Source organism: Eleginops maclovinus, chromosome 4, assembly GCF_036324505.1.
Source record: "Eleginops maclovinus isolate JMC-PN-2008 ecotype Puerto Natales chromosome 4, JC_Emac_rtc_rv5, whole genome shotgun sequence".
NCBI lineage: Eukaryota > Metazoa > Chordata > Actinopteri > Perciformes > Eleginopidae > Eleginops > Eleginops maclovinus.
In genome coordinates, this window is record NC_086352.1 from 17,291,236 (window position 1) to 17,303,442 (window position 12,207).

Sequence of the window (12,207 nt, forward strand, 5' to 3'; positions counted from 1 at the left end):
ATCCTTGTGTTAAACAGGATTACATAGACACCCATATGCTGCTTAGCAGTGAAAATGTCAACCAGGAAGCTCTTCTGTGCTACGCCCGAGAGGCTGCTGACTTTGGCACCAACTACCAACTTCCCACACTGGATTTTGCCGTGAACCACTGCGGGCAGCCAGATGTAGCAATGTTTGACTTCACAAACATGTACGCCTCGGAGAACGCTGCTCTGGTCAGGGAGAGATTTGGACACCAGCTGCTGGTAGCACTGGTTGGCGACAGCTTGCTCGAGGTAAGGAGGGGAAAGTGAGCTCAGTTCACATGAGTGGAGGAAGGTAGCAGGTTTTTGAGGAGCCTGACTGCCTGGGAAAATAAGCTGTTACACAATCTGGCAGTCATGTTTTGCTGTAGAGTAGATACTCTGTGAGAAGGGAGGCAGGGGTCATTGCAGGACTGTTGCTGATGTTCCTTCTCCAGTGTGTGAGCTGCTCCAACTCCTCTTTGTATAAAGACTCACCTTCGGTGATTATTTTGCAAGTAGTCACACAGTTGAGCACTGGGGTCATTTTGGTTCTACTCTGTGACGATCACTAAATTTAGAAAGATGTAAACGATGGCTGTCGGGACAAATGCTGATTTACAGTCATCGTTATAGCTGTTAGCAAAACATCAGATAGTCAGCATTTTGATTTGTGATCTTACATTCAAAACATTATAGACAGCACAAAAACTAAAAAGGTACATTTGTCATTATTTAATTAAGTATTTAAAAGCACTGAGAACTCATTTTATTCCCATTTATTTCTTGTATACTTATTCTGTGTGCAAAATGCCCATCTCTGATTCTTACTAATCACATACTGCACCCAAACATTAATTTCTCCAGCTTATTAATACACCTTCTAGGATCAAACCCAATCTTCAACCAATTTTGTATCTTCTCAGCCTTTGTGCTTGTGTAACTTTATGTAAATCAAGTAATTTTTGAACATCTGACTTACTTTTTCAAACAGAGGGTGAATGGGGAAATTCAGGGAGTCGGGAAAAAATACTTAGTATGTTCTAGTAGAAACCCAATTTACGTGTAAATCAGAAAATGGGCATAATATGATAAGGTTTTGATACCAATTATATCTATGTATCTGTTGTGTGTTTCCATGCAGCCCTTCTGGCCCATGGGGACGGGCTGTGCCAGAGGCTTCCTGGCTGCTTTTGACACGGCCTGGATGGTAAAGAGCTGGGCTCAGGGTCGCACGGCTCTGGAAGTGTTGGCAGAGAGGTACACGCATACTGTATATACATAAAAATATATGTGTACTGAAATACTGCTAAGTATAGCGTCTTTAGATACGATCTGAATGAGCACTGCCATGGTAAAGTGATTTAAACAACACCATGTCTCTTATGTTCCATTTGTGTTTCTATAGGGAGAGTATTTACAGGCTACTTCCACAGACAACAACTGAAAACATTGCCAAAAACTTTGAGCAGTACACCATAGACCCTGGGACTCGATACCCCAACCTCAACTCCTCCTGTGTCAGGCCACACCAGGTGAGAGGAGGCTGACTTTGACAATATCAGAGTCTCTCCATCTGCCATCCATTTGGAACAAATGTACATCCTTTCTGGAGAGTGTTCATTGTAATCATTTCCCCTTTCCTCCCTGTTTCAGGTGCGTCACTTGTACATCAGCACAGAATTGAGTTCCTGCTCTCTGCAGCGTAATGTTACCATACGAAGGCCTGTCAATCTCTGCAGACGAGGTTAGTCTAAGTATTTCAAGAGGGGATCTGTATTTCAACACTGCTTATGACCCTTCTTTAGATTATTTATAGTAGTGTTCTGATTGATGCAGGCTGTTAATCTTATGTTATTAATAATCCTCATCAAGAACAACACAGAAGGTTTGGAGAAACCTTATGAATGTATAATAGAAGAAAAATGTAATGAATCACATTGCTATCAAAGGTCATCATTACTCAAGCTTCTGGTTAAAAATTGCACTGTGTTTACCTTATACCAAAAAAAGGACAAAAAGTTAACAATTTTCCTTATTTGGTGGATAATGATCTTGGAACCAGCAGTCAAAAGCAGAAGGAGAATCTCTCATTAAATGCAGTGAGGAAGTACAAGTCCTGACACAAATCCAAAAGACTTGTACATACCTCAGCATCATTTCCGTGATAACGTTATTTACTGGCACGCCATGTGTTGCTCTATGCTTGTGACATATCCTCATCAGCTAAGATCTTGAACTACACATTTCTGTTGTAGAGTCAGAAATCAGACCGACGAGGCTCCTTACTTGGTGCCAGAAACAGACGGAGGGCTACAGGAATGTGATGATTACAGACCTGACGTCTTCTTGGAAAAGTGGCATCGCCCTCTGCGCCCTCATCCACAGGTTCAAACCCCAGCTGATGTACGTAACACACTCAAGATAAAATCACTACCAGACTTCAGGGCTTTATCATTACATCTACGGTAAAACCAGTGTTTTAAGTGCATTCATTCAGTCACATTCACATTTTTTTCAAGGTGAAGTCTTCACTCACTTTTCTTGTAACATCTGGTTGTGAGAAAAATCATTTCTTAGGTGTGTAAAATATGCTAGGTATGAGAGAGAGTCTTTGATCTGTGTGTGTTTTGTGCTGCCCTCTCTACCTCCTCCCACAGAAAGTGCTGATGGATGTGAAAAATACTTCATACGTAGATGGCGCATACGTATATAGCTGGTAGTCTGTAGCAGCTGTTTACATTTCACACATTTCTTTCTAAGGCCACTTTGTCAGTGAGATTATCAACTCAACTGAAATAAATAACGTTTTTTTTTAGTACCTGTTATAATGTTAACCCTTCAGAAAATATTATTATTAAGTAGGATTTTAGTCTAAATAATGTTCCTTCCTGTCCTGAGGCCAGGGATAAAAACAACTCGTATGTGACTTGGTGTGCTTCAGTATCCACTTATAGGACAAAATCCTCCTTATAAAAGACAGACACTGTTCCTTAGTTTCCACTTTTAATGGTGTGACTGACTAGCACAGTATTGAATTAGCCAATGCAACTATAGATAAGTACATTTAATAATTTAATTATATATTCTCACACTTGAATTATTGCCTTCATACCTCGCCACACGCCACTACAATTTCTTGTGGTTCTGTAAGTTTCCAGGAACCACTGGCATTTTTCCCCCTTCCCTCCTCCATATGCATGCCTGTCAGCAGAGCAGACGGCAGAGAGTTATGCAGGTTCTTAGGAAAGAAAGAAAGGAAGAAAGAGCGAACCCCTGAACTTACTGAAAAACACCAACGTTTGTGTTTGCTGCTGCTAGGTTACTGCTCTTTACATTATTTTAACTGTTTTCATACAAGTGGGCTTATTATGTTACACTCTGCTCAACATCAGTCAGCTGATACCGGCATGAAATGAAAGTCAGGATATAATCCTTTCAAGAATCTCAGCTACAAACCTCACTGTTACATTCCTGTATCATTATTCAGGGCAGTTTTTAAGTTGTTACGTTACTGAAAGTATGTATATTAAGAAACGTCTAATCAACAAAGTGTTATACGTATCCGATTTCTGGAGTGATCAGGGTAAATGTAAACCAGAAACAGACAAAAGTTAATTAAACTTTACTGTAGACAGACACTATGACATGCGTACGCTGGATCCTTTTTTATTACCTTCCTTTCACTCAAGTCACCATAACTGTCTATTTCCCCATCAGAGATTTTGACTCATTGAACGAGGAAGACCACTCTGCAAACCTCCAGCTGGCCCTTGACATCAGTGAGCGTGAGTTTGGCATCGCGTCATTCACATCCGTGAAGGAGCTGAGTACTGGTCAGGAGCTCGATAAAACCAAGATGATCACCTACCTGTCCAAGTTCTACGAGCTGTTCCGCGGCACACCTCTTCCTGCCTCAGGTACTGTACCATACTGTACTTTATTCTACTGTACTGTACTAAATACTACTCTACTATAGTTTACTTTATTCTAATGTACTACAGTATTCTCAATACTACTCTACTAAAGTGTACACAGCTCTACTTTAATGAACTGTACTCAACTCTGCTCTACTTCACTTTTCTGTTTTAATGTACGCTCATTACTCAGACCACTCGTATAACTTTCGATATATCTACTGTATATATTCCTATATGCCCTTTGTAAACTTGAAAACTCTAATGTGGCCATGTGTTATACTTCAGGATCCAGAGAAGTGGATGAAAATAAGGAAGATTATCCCTCTCAGGACGTCAGAAGTAATAATAATGTGCTCAAGCTTGCAATGCCCAGGAAACGGGTACCAAAGGTAACCCCACACTGAACAGTTTAAATCTGACGTACTAAAATACAACAAGTTAAAACTCCATGACTTCAAATACCTTTTTTCAATTTCATTTTGATTTTTTTTCATAAGCAAACATCAGGTCATTGTTTAATAAGTTATAAATAAACATAATGAGATTGTGCTCGTTTGAAATTCAGTTTTATTTTCTTATGCTTTCAGGATGAAAAGAAAACGGACGGTACAGATCCCACTTACAAAAGGAGGCGGAAATTCTGCAGTTATTTGGAGGAGGTTTGTTGCTAACTTACCTATTTGCAATTTTATATTTAACAACTATTTAAAGAAACCTTCTGATAAAGTAGGATCTTTCCTGTTGTCTGTCGCTTGTTAGGCCACCAATCTGTCGAGTAATGGCTCCCCAGTGCGAGACGACCAAGAGCCAAAGGAAAATAAAGTGCGCTCAATTTCTACTCAGTTGCTGGCCAAGTTTGAAAGCACACCCAGACCCAGCTACTCCATCAGGAAGACCCAGGTAAAAATACACACCAATGTGTTTAAAACAGGCCCATAGTTTTGATTTTACTGTAGTCAACTTAGGGTTTGATTTGTCATCCTATTGTGCTGTAAGAAAGTATGTTTCAGTGTTCTGTATGTATGTTATATTTTTCTAAAACAACATTCTAAATCACTGCTGCTTTAATGTAGTTAAAATCACTGTTTGCTTTTTTTTAAATAACATGTCATAAATATGTTTTAATTGTCCCCTGGTCTTAATCCGACCAAACTATACTTTGTTACAAAGTATTCTCTTCTCTGTTGTTTCCAGCCTTTAATCTTTTCTTCCTTTTCTATTTCTGTGACTTTTTGTTAACTGTCTTCCTAACCTTTCTGCAAAATCTCAGTCAGACTTTGAGACATCTTCTTCCCTGCAAACTTTTGTCTTTGCTGAGAGAGTGCACATTGAACCGAGGCCTCGGGTCCCACCTAAACCTCCTCCTGAGATGCAGGTAGTCTGCAGCTGCCAGTAAAATATTTTGTGAACAGCTTCTCTCATTTATAAATGTTGCTGTCCCTTTCAGGTCTTGAGTTTCAGACTCACCTTTCAGTTCTCGACTTGTTTAAACAACAGCCTGCTTGTCATTGGATTACCATGTGATGATTACATAACTCTGGCAAAACATGAAGCAGATAGAGTATTTACTGAAATGGATTACCTTTGCAGGTAGATTTTCATGCTATGCCAGCATGAATTACACCTCACAAAACTTGTGGTATGCTTTTAAGATGTTTAGCAGCAAGCTTATTTGGGGTTAATGGGCTGAGACGTATAAAACCACCTGTGTGGTTCTTCAAATGATCCACAGCTTTTTTAGTATCGGCGAAAATACATTCATTCAGTTTTGTGCTTGATGAGGAGCTACTGCTCACATGTACACCGCTGTATATTATTCCTTTCAGTTTGAAGTCAGTATCAGAACAGCAGCAAAACACTTAGTGCGCCTGCCTCCAAAGACCCTCCCCAAATCTCAGCTGCAGCCTGAGGCCCAGCATCCATTTTCTGTAATGAAGCTCAGACATGTTGATCAGACGCACTCTGAGACGAATCCCGAGCCTCAGCCTGAGAGTGCAGACCCCCCCTGCTTCTTCTCCCTCCTGCCACTCTGCAATCCATTTCATGTCGAGAGTTCTCCAGCGCCTCAGGGAGGTGGACGAACATGTCTCTGAGGTGATCGCTATCTTCTCCTTCACGTCTTTAACTTCTGCGTCTTCTCTGTCTTCTTTTCAAAACCATGTGATTGTTGCATGCTCTGATCCACAAAAAGGCCCCACAGTGAAGACTGATTATATATTATGCCCTGATTATACATTTAGGCCTGTGTAATGTGTAGTCAGATGGTGAATTCAGCCCCTAAATTATCCAGCCTGACAAAAATGGCAACAGCATGCTTAGAGAGCTGGCCACGGGCTGAGACAGGCACACAGGCGGATTATTGGCCAGTCTGAGTGTGTGTTGAGCAGGTTTGGCCAGAGCCCGGCTGAAGGCCTTGGCTTAAGTCTTCAAATAAGTTATTTTGGATTGTTCAGACTTTCCTACTGCCTGCCTGCGTGGGCTCAAGTTAGCACTGCTAAATTGTTCTCCTTATCAAGTAATTTAGTGTTGTTTTTTTAGTTGAGAAAAGTGATTTATGAAATATCAATGAATGCAGTTTTCCTGGCTAGAGTGTCACATTTCAAACTAATTAAAATAGCATAATCTGCCCTCCAGAAGGATTATCTTCTCCTGTTATTCAGTGCAGCTTGACTGTGTTTGTCTTTGTCATCATTTATTTGACACCTTCTTTTACTTACTTATGTAAATGACAGTGGTTAATTAATCAAACTCTCAAATAGCAAAGGAAATAAGTTGGCTATTTACATCTTTTCCAACTCTGTATTAGCAGTGTGTAAAAAGTTCCACAATGCGCACAGCATTCTTTTAAACTAATCTATACATTACTGATTCTCCTTTTAATTAATTGCTTTGAAATCTGACTTTGACTAAGGGTTTAAGACTTCACTAGCGGATTTATTGACTTAGTTTTATTTTTGGCTCAACCAACGTACTTGTCTCTGATTCCTGTGCCAGGTCTGGGTGGCTGTTCATTTTTCTCCTCCAGTACAGTATGTGTAACCACATCAAGTGGGGTGTGAAATGAAAGTAATAAGGCAGCCTTCTTCCCACACAGCCACGTTATTGTTCTCCTCCCAACAATACCCACTTAGCTGGAAAATCCGTCTTATTATTGGGGAAGTTCGAACAGAAAGGGCTTTCATCATTTACCGGTGTAATGCTTATTAAAGGGTTATTAGTCTAGCTATTTACACACAGAAAGCTCTACTTGTTGGTGGGAGAATGTGTCTCACTGTACTGTAGAGACAAGACTGATGGCTTTTTTTTTTTTGTTCCTGTTCTCCGTGTCATCCTGCAGAAAAAAGCTCAAACACAACAGGCTAGAGAGTTCCAAACAAAGAGTATAAAGGAAAAAGCTGTTCACCTTAGGGGGTTGTTCTCAGCAGAGAGCTCTGCTGCGCTCAAGGTGACTATATCATGCCTGCTGTGTGACCCCACCCTGACCTTGTGTTTTGCTCTTCACAGTGTGTTTATTGCATGAAGAGAAATATGGTGCTTTGTATCATAAGTGCTGCATTTGGCCAGTTTTAACAATGTCCATTATTTTAAACACCTTCATATTTCATATTTTATTTTATCCGTCATAATAATTCAATTTCTGATTTCATCAAGGTGAGATCTATTGTGGACAAAAAGTATCCTTTAGCAAATGACAATGTGAAAAAAAAGTGAAGGGTAGTCATAACCCTAAAGACCTCACAACTTTACTGTTATGATTCACCTTCACCTCTCTCATAGCGTAACAGTCACAGCAGGCAGCTTTTTTCAGCACGAAAATACTATAAAACCCACTGAACCCTACATACTACCAAACAGCAAACACACACAGTTAGAGACTAGCTGACATAGTGGAGCATTTAACCGCTAAAGAGAATGGCAGACACCAAAAACAGAGCTAAAAGAGAGTGAATATTGCCCTTAAATGTGTCAGCTGACATAACAGAAGACTCCAAATGAAAGATAATGTTTCTTTGCAACTATTTCAGAACAAGATTCCCATCTCAGAAGCCATAGCACGTGTAAATATAACAAAATGTAATTTAACAGCGCCACAAACTACAGCCTTTAAAAAAACGTTTTCTCAAAAGCTTCAACAATCTTGGAACATTTAAAATATTAATAGGTTACGGTTCATTGAAGGACTGCCTTAGTTTGATCTCATAATGAAGTTAGTGTTTCAGTAGTGAACAGAATAACACATTTTATTAATCCTAAAGGCAGCACATTTTCTTTCTGTTCTAAAACAGCTTTAAAGAACAAGCATTTTACCTCAAGATTTACTTTGTTGTCATTTATCTTCTTAATTATACAGATTTATGTGAAATGGCTGCTGCTTTGCATGAGAGCTCTGGTTTTTACTGCTGTTTCTGTCCCTCATGCTTTTAATTACGAGCAGTCCTCACATAAGAGAAGTGTGTGTTCTTGTGGTGGCACTTTGTGGGTTCCTCTGCTCCACCCATCCCAAACAGCCTGCTCCAACTCCACAGCCAGATGCTATAGCAAGGCTGGTTCAATATAAAGGAAAAACCCCTGGTACAAAATGTTTGGATCACGTTTAAATTCTCAAGAGCAATTGGGGAACTATTTAGACATGAGAAACGTTTTCTCCTAACCACTTTTGTTTATTTGTGTAACCCTGTGTTTAACTCATTCTATAATTATCTTTATTTCCTCTCCGTTACTATGTTTTCCTCTTGGCGGATTCTTAGTGTGCCGTTGCAAACGAGGTGGAGGTTATAGACTTCAATGTAAAGTCAATATCTGAAGATCATTATAGAGCCCCACACAACTCTCCTTCACCTCATTTAAAATATCCCCCAAATGATTGTACATCTGGTCAATATGAAATTTAGGAGCCGGCAATGACAGGAAAAGCCTTCATCAAATCGGCTGGGTGTTTCTTATCTTCCACTCAACCTTTAATGTTGTCATTTATCCTGCATGTAATACCACCTGTGTTTCGACCAATCCAAGAGCAACACCGAGTCTACATTTATTGCACAAAGTTATGTGACCAGTAAAAAAACATTGAACATAAATGTTTATAATTTAACTTGGAATATAGAATCTTAATTCAAGTCCTTCTTAGTAGCTTGAGGCCACAAAGTAAGGTAATACTGACCAGAAATGAAAGCTTTCAACAGATAAAATTAGATTTAACATATTGAATAGCCACAAAGGCTGTCTTATAAAGGATTCTGAGGAGTCCTTTTTGTCAAACAAATGATAAACGTATTTTGTAAATTCTATGATTGATGTAGCCAGAAACAGCATGTAGATTGATGAATGTGACAGACATCTAGGTGATCTTTAATTGTAAGTCATCCTGAGTTTAAGTAGTAGGAAATAGTGATACAAAAGAATGCTTAAAGTCAGTGTTTAAGCTTTTGTTAAACAAGGTGTATCACCGCTCATCTTCATTGTTTTTTTATCCCAGGGCGGCTCAGTAAGAAGGGCATTCCTCCCGTCAGGTGATAAGTGTCATTCATGCGAGAAGCGTGTATACATGGTGGAGAGGGTCTGTGCCGAGGGGCTGTTCTTCCACAGGGAGTGTTTCCGCTGTTTTACCTGCAGCTCCACCTTGCGACAGGGAGCACATGCCTTCGACTCTGAAGAGGGTATGTGTCATCAGAACTCAGCTCTCCTCAGTACTGAATCTACATTTGACAATATAAATTCAAGTTCAGTATGCTACATTTTACTGACAGCTGCTGTAATCTTGCAGGAAATTTGTACTGCAAACTTCATTTTGATCAACGCAACAATGGGACAAACCTACGGAGGAACTTGTCTTTTCGCTCTGTGAGTACATTGCTCTTCTAACATATCCATCTTATGTTAGCAGTATTAACCTGTAAGATATCTAACTCCTCTCTCCTCTGTGTTAGAATCCAAATGGTGCAAGAGTTCAGGAGAAATGTGCAGAGGAGGAACCAAGCTCCAAGTCAAGCAGCCCGGCAGACCTGCAGAGTGAATCCTCAGCAGGTACCTTCAGCTCGTTCATGAGGAAACACCTGAGCTGGCCCCTGCGTGTGACGCGTGCTGTGTGTAACGCCCCCCGTTATTTGTCCGATCGTGTGCGTAGTATAGCACAGGCCCTCGCCGCCCACCTTAGAGACAATGCCGAGGAATATGAAACCCTGTATGAACTACTGAGCTTGAGCTTGCCCCTGCTGCTTGTTTTACAAGATGTTCTGCTGCAGATGCACACAGAGGCCGCACCTGATGGTCCCAGCTCTCTGCAGCCTGTACTGCTGTGGCTGCAGGAGCATATAGGGCACAGGCTCATCTAGACGCGCCGCAGACTCCAGCTCTTAATATTTGACTTCAAATGCCATTAAATCTGTGGCCAAAGTGCACATTAGCAGGAGTGTCCTCTTTGTATTTAATTTGTAGCCGTGCACATGCAACTTTGTAATGTTTACTTGCCTTTTATGACGATACTTGGATGTACTTCTGCATCAGCCAAAGAGTCGCTATAGGTTTGCTCATGCAACCTTAGGGACAGGGTATATAAATATAAAAGCTGCAACATTTTTTTTATTTTGCAGTGGGTTTGTCTGTAAACTGAACTCTTTGTAGGGTGAGAATAAATTAAACTAATAGTTAGAAGGTAATTAAAATGCAAATGAAACAGGCCAAAGACTTGAGACTGCTGAAATCATCATTGCTGTAGAACTCAACCTTTTACAAACTGTCTTGGAAGATTTATCCTGCAGTTAAATGTTTTAACTCAGGTTATGGCTGACCAACTTGATGCACTTTATTTTTGGGAACTGCCTCGTCGAAGCAGCAGTAAACTGTCACATTAAAAGCCAGCTCTCAGTTTAATGCTGACCACTAGACAGGTTTCTTTTGACTACATATACGTACTCCTGCAATATTTTTTAACTTACTTTAAGATCTAAATGCAGGTTTATGTGTTTTACAATTTTCTCTTTTTTAAAATTGTTATACTGACCTCTCAGTTTAGTTGTTATGGATCCTTGAATGGATAACACCAAAGAATATCTGCAGTGAGTTTCCCTCTCAGTATTTAGTTCTTCTTTGCTGCCATCTACTGTTGACTCTCAGAAACACCATTAAAGCTATAATGAGATACTAGGCCCATTTTAAACCTCTCCCTGTAAAATATTGCATTACAGACAACTGCGTTTAAAACATTAATTTATGATTTTTTAAATTCACTGTGGACAATAGAAGCTGATGAGCATGTTGTGTTTGAATATGCTTGCCTTTCTTGCCATAATTTTAAAGCATGCTGTTGGAAAATCAACTGCAAGTGTCTTTTACTTTGGACATACCATTTATTAATGCCTATGAAGCCCTTTAGTTTCAGTGCTGTGTTTTTTTTTAATACAATGAATGATATTTGCAAAAACTTGAGGCATTATTTTAAGTTTTTACATCATGACATTCTGGATATGCAATTAGATTTGTGTGTTTTGTTGTCAGCTACCTAATTTTTTATGTTGAATAACTAAATGTGCTGCATGTAATATGAGCTACTTTACTGGTTTACAGTGTTTTAATGTACCAAATACCAAAGAAATGACTCATACACACTGACTGGACTTCATACTTCTATACGACAATACTTGCAAACTGTAGCGTGAAATGGTGCCTACGTACAAATATCGTCTTCTTTATGAATGTCAGTATTTTGCTTTGTTTTCATAAACGTTTTCAACTTGTTTGCTTTCAGCTTTTATTTGTGTTCTCTGTGTTTTAGATCATTTTTCTCTTTTCCCCTCATTCAGCTGAAGCCTTTTATGAAGTGTGTGAGCCAGCTGGATGTTTAGGAGAAATAACATTTTGAAGGTGATCACCTGCATGCTCACGCGGTCATGTGCCATAATTGTGAGTTGGCTGCAGAAACTTACTATGAATAACCAAAAGTGATTAAAGGTTATGCGTTTGAAGTGTTATTGACTAAACTCAGGACTAATATACAGCCTCAGTGTTTGTCATTGATTCCTAGGCTGCTTTGGGAATTAACTAGTAGTAGTAGTAGTAGTAGTAGTAGGAGCCTGGTTCCAGACCTCTGAATTGCTGAATACATATCCAATATCGTGGGGTTTCTTTTTTTTATGGATATCCAAATTGCAATTCAGTCTGATTATTGTGCTTGTACACAAGTGTTCTTCTCATAATATTAAACCTTTTTAAATCAAAAATCCTCAGGACATGTCAGTTGACTGGCAGGTTTTGTAAGTCAATCAATAATCAATCATCAATCAATCAAT

General features: G+C 39.5%; 1 protein-coding gene across 1 annotated transcript in view; it reads left to right on the plus strand.

Annotated features, from left to right (window-relative positions):
• The window catches only part of mical2a (microtubule associated monooxygenase, calponin and LIM domain containing 2a), a 29,315-nt gene extending 17,660 nt beyond the window's left edge, over positions 1-11,655 (plus strand). Inside the window, 16 exon segments of the mRNA XM_063881272.1 lie at positions 18-275; positions 1,147-1,262; positions 1,411-1,537; positions 1,659-1,749; positions 2,261-2,408; positions 3,723-3,922; positions 4,208-4,311; positions 4,510-4,581; positions 4,682-4,822; positions 5,193-5,297; positions 5,749-5,922; positions 5,924-6,016; positions 7,260-7,367; positions 9,399-9,579; positions 9,687-9,763; positions 9,850-11,655. Of these exon segments, the coding sequence (XP_063737342.1) occupies positions 18-275; positions 1,147-1,262; positions 1,411-1,537; positions 1,659-1,749; positions 2,261-2,408; positions 3,723-3,922; positions 4,208-4,311; positions 4,510-4,581; positions 4,682-4,822; positions 5,193-5,297; positions 5,749-5,922; positions 5,924-6,016; positions 7,260-7,367; positions 9,399-9,579; positions 9,687-9,763; positions 9,850-10,254 (2,400 nt within the window). The 3' untranslated portion in view covers positions 10,255-11,655.
• Positions 11,656-12,207: the final 552 nt, after the last annotated feature.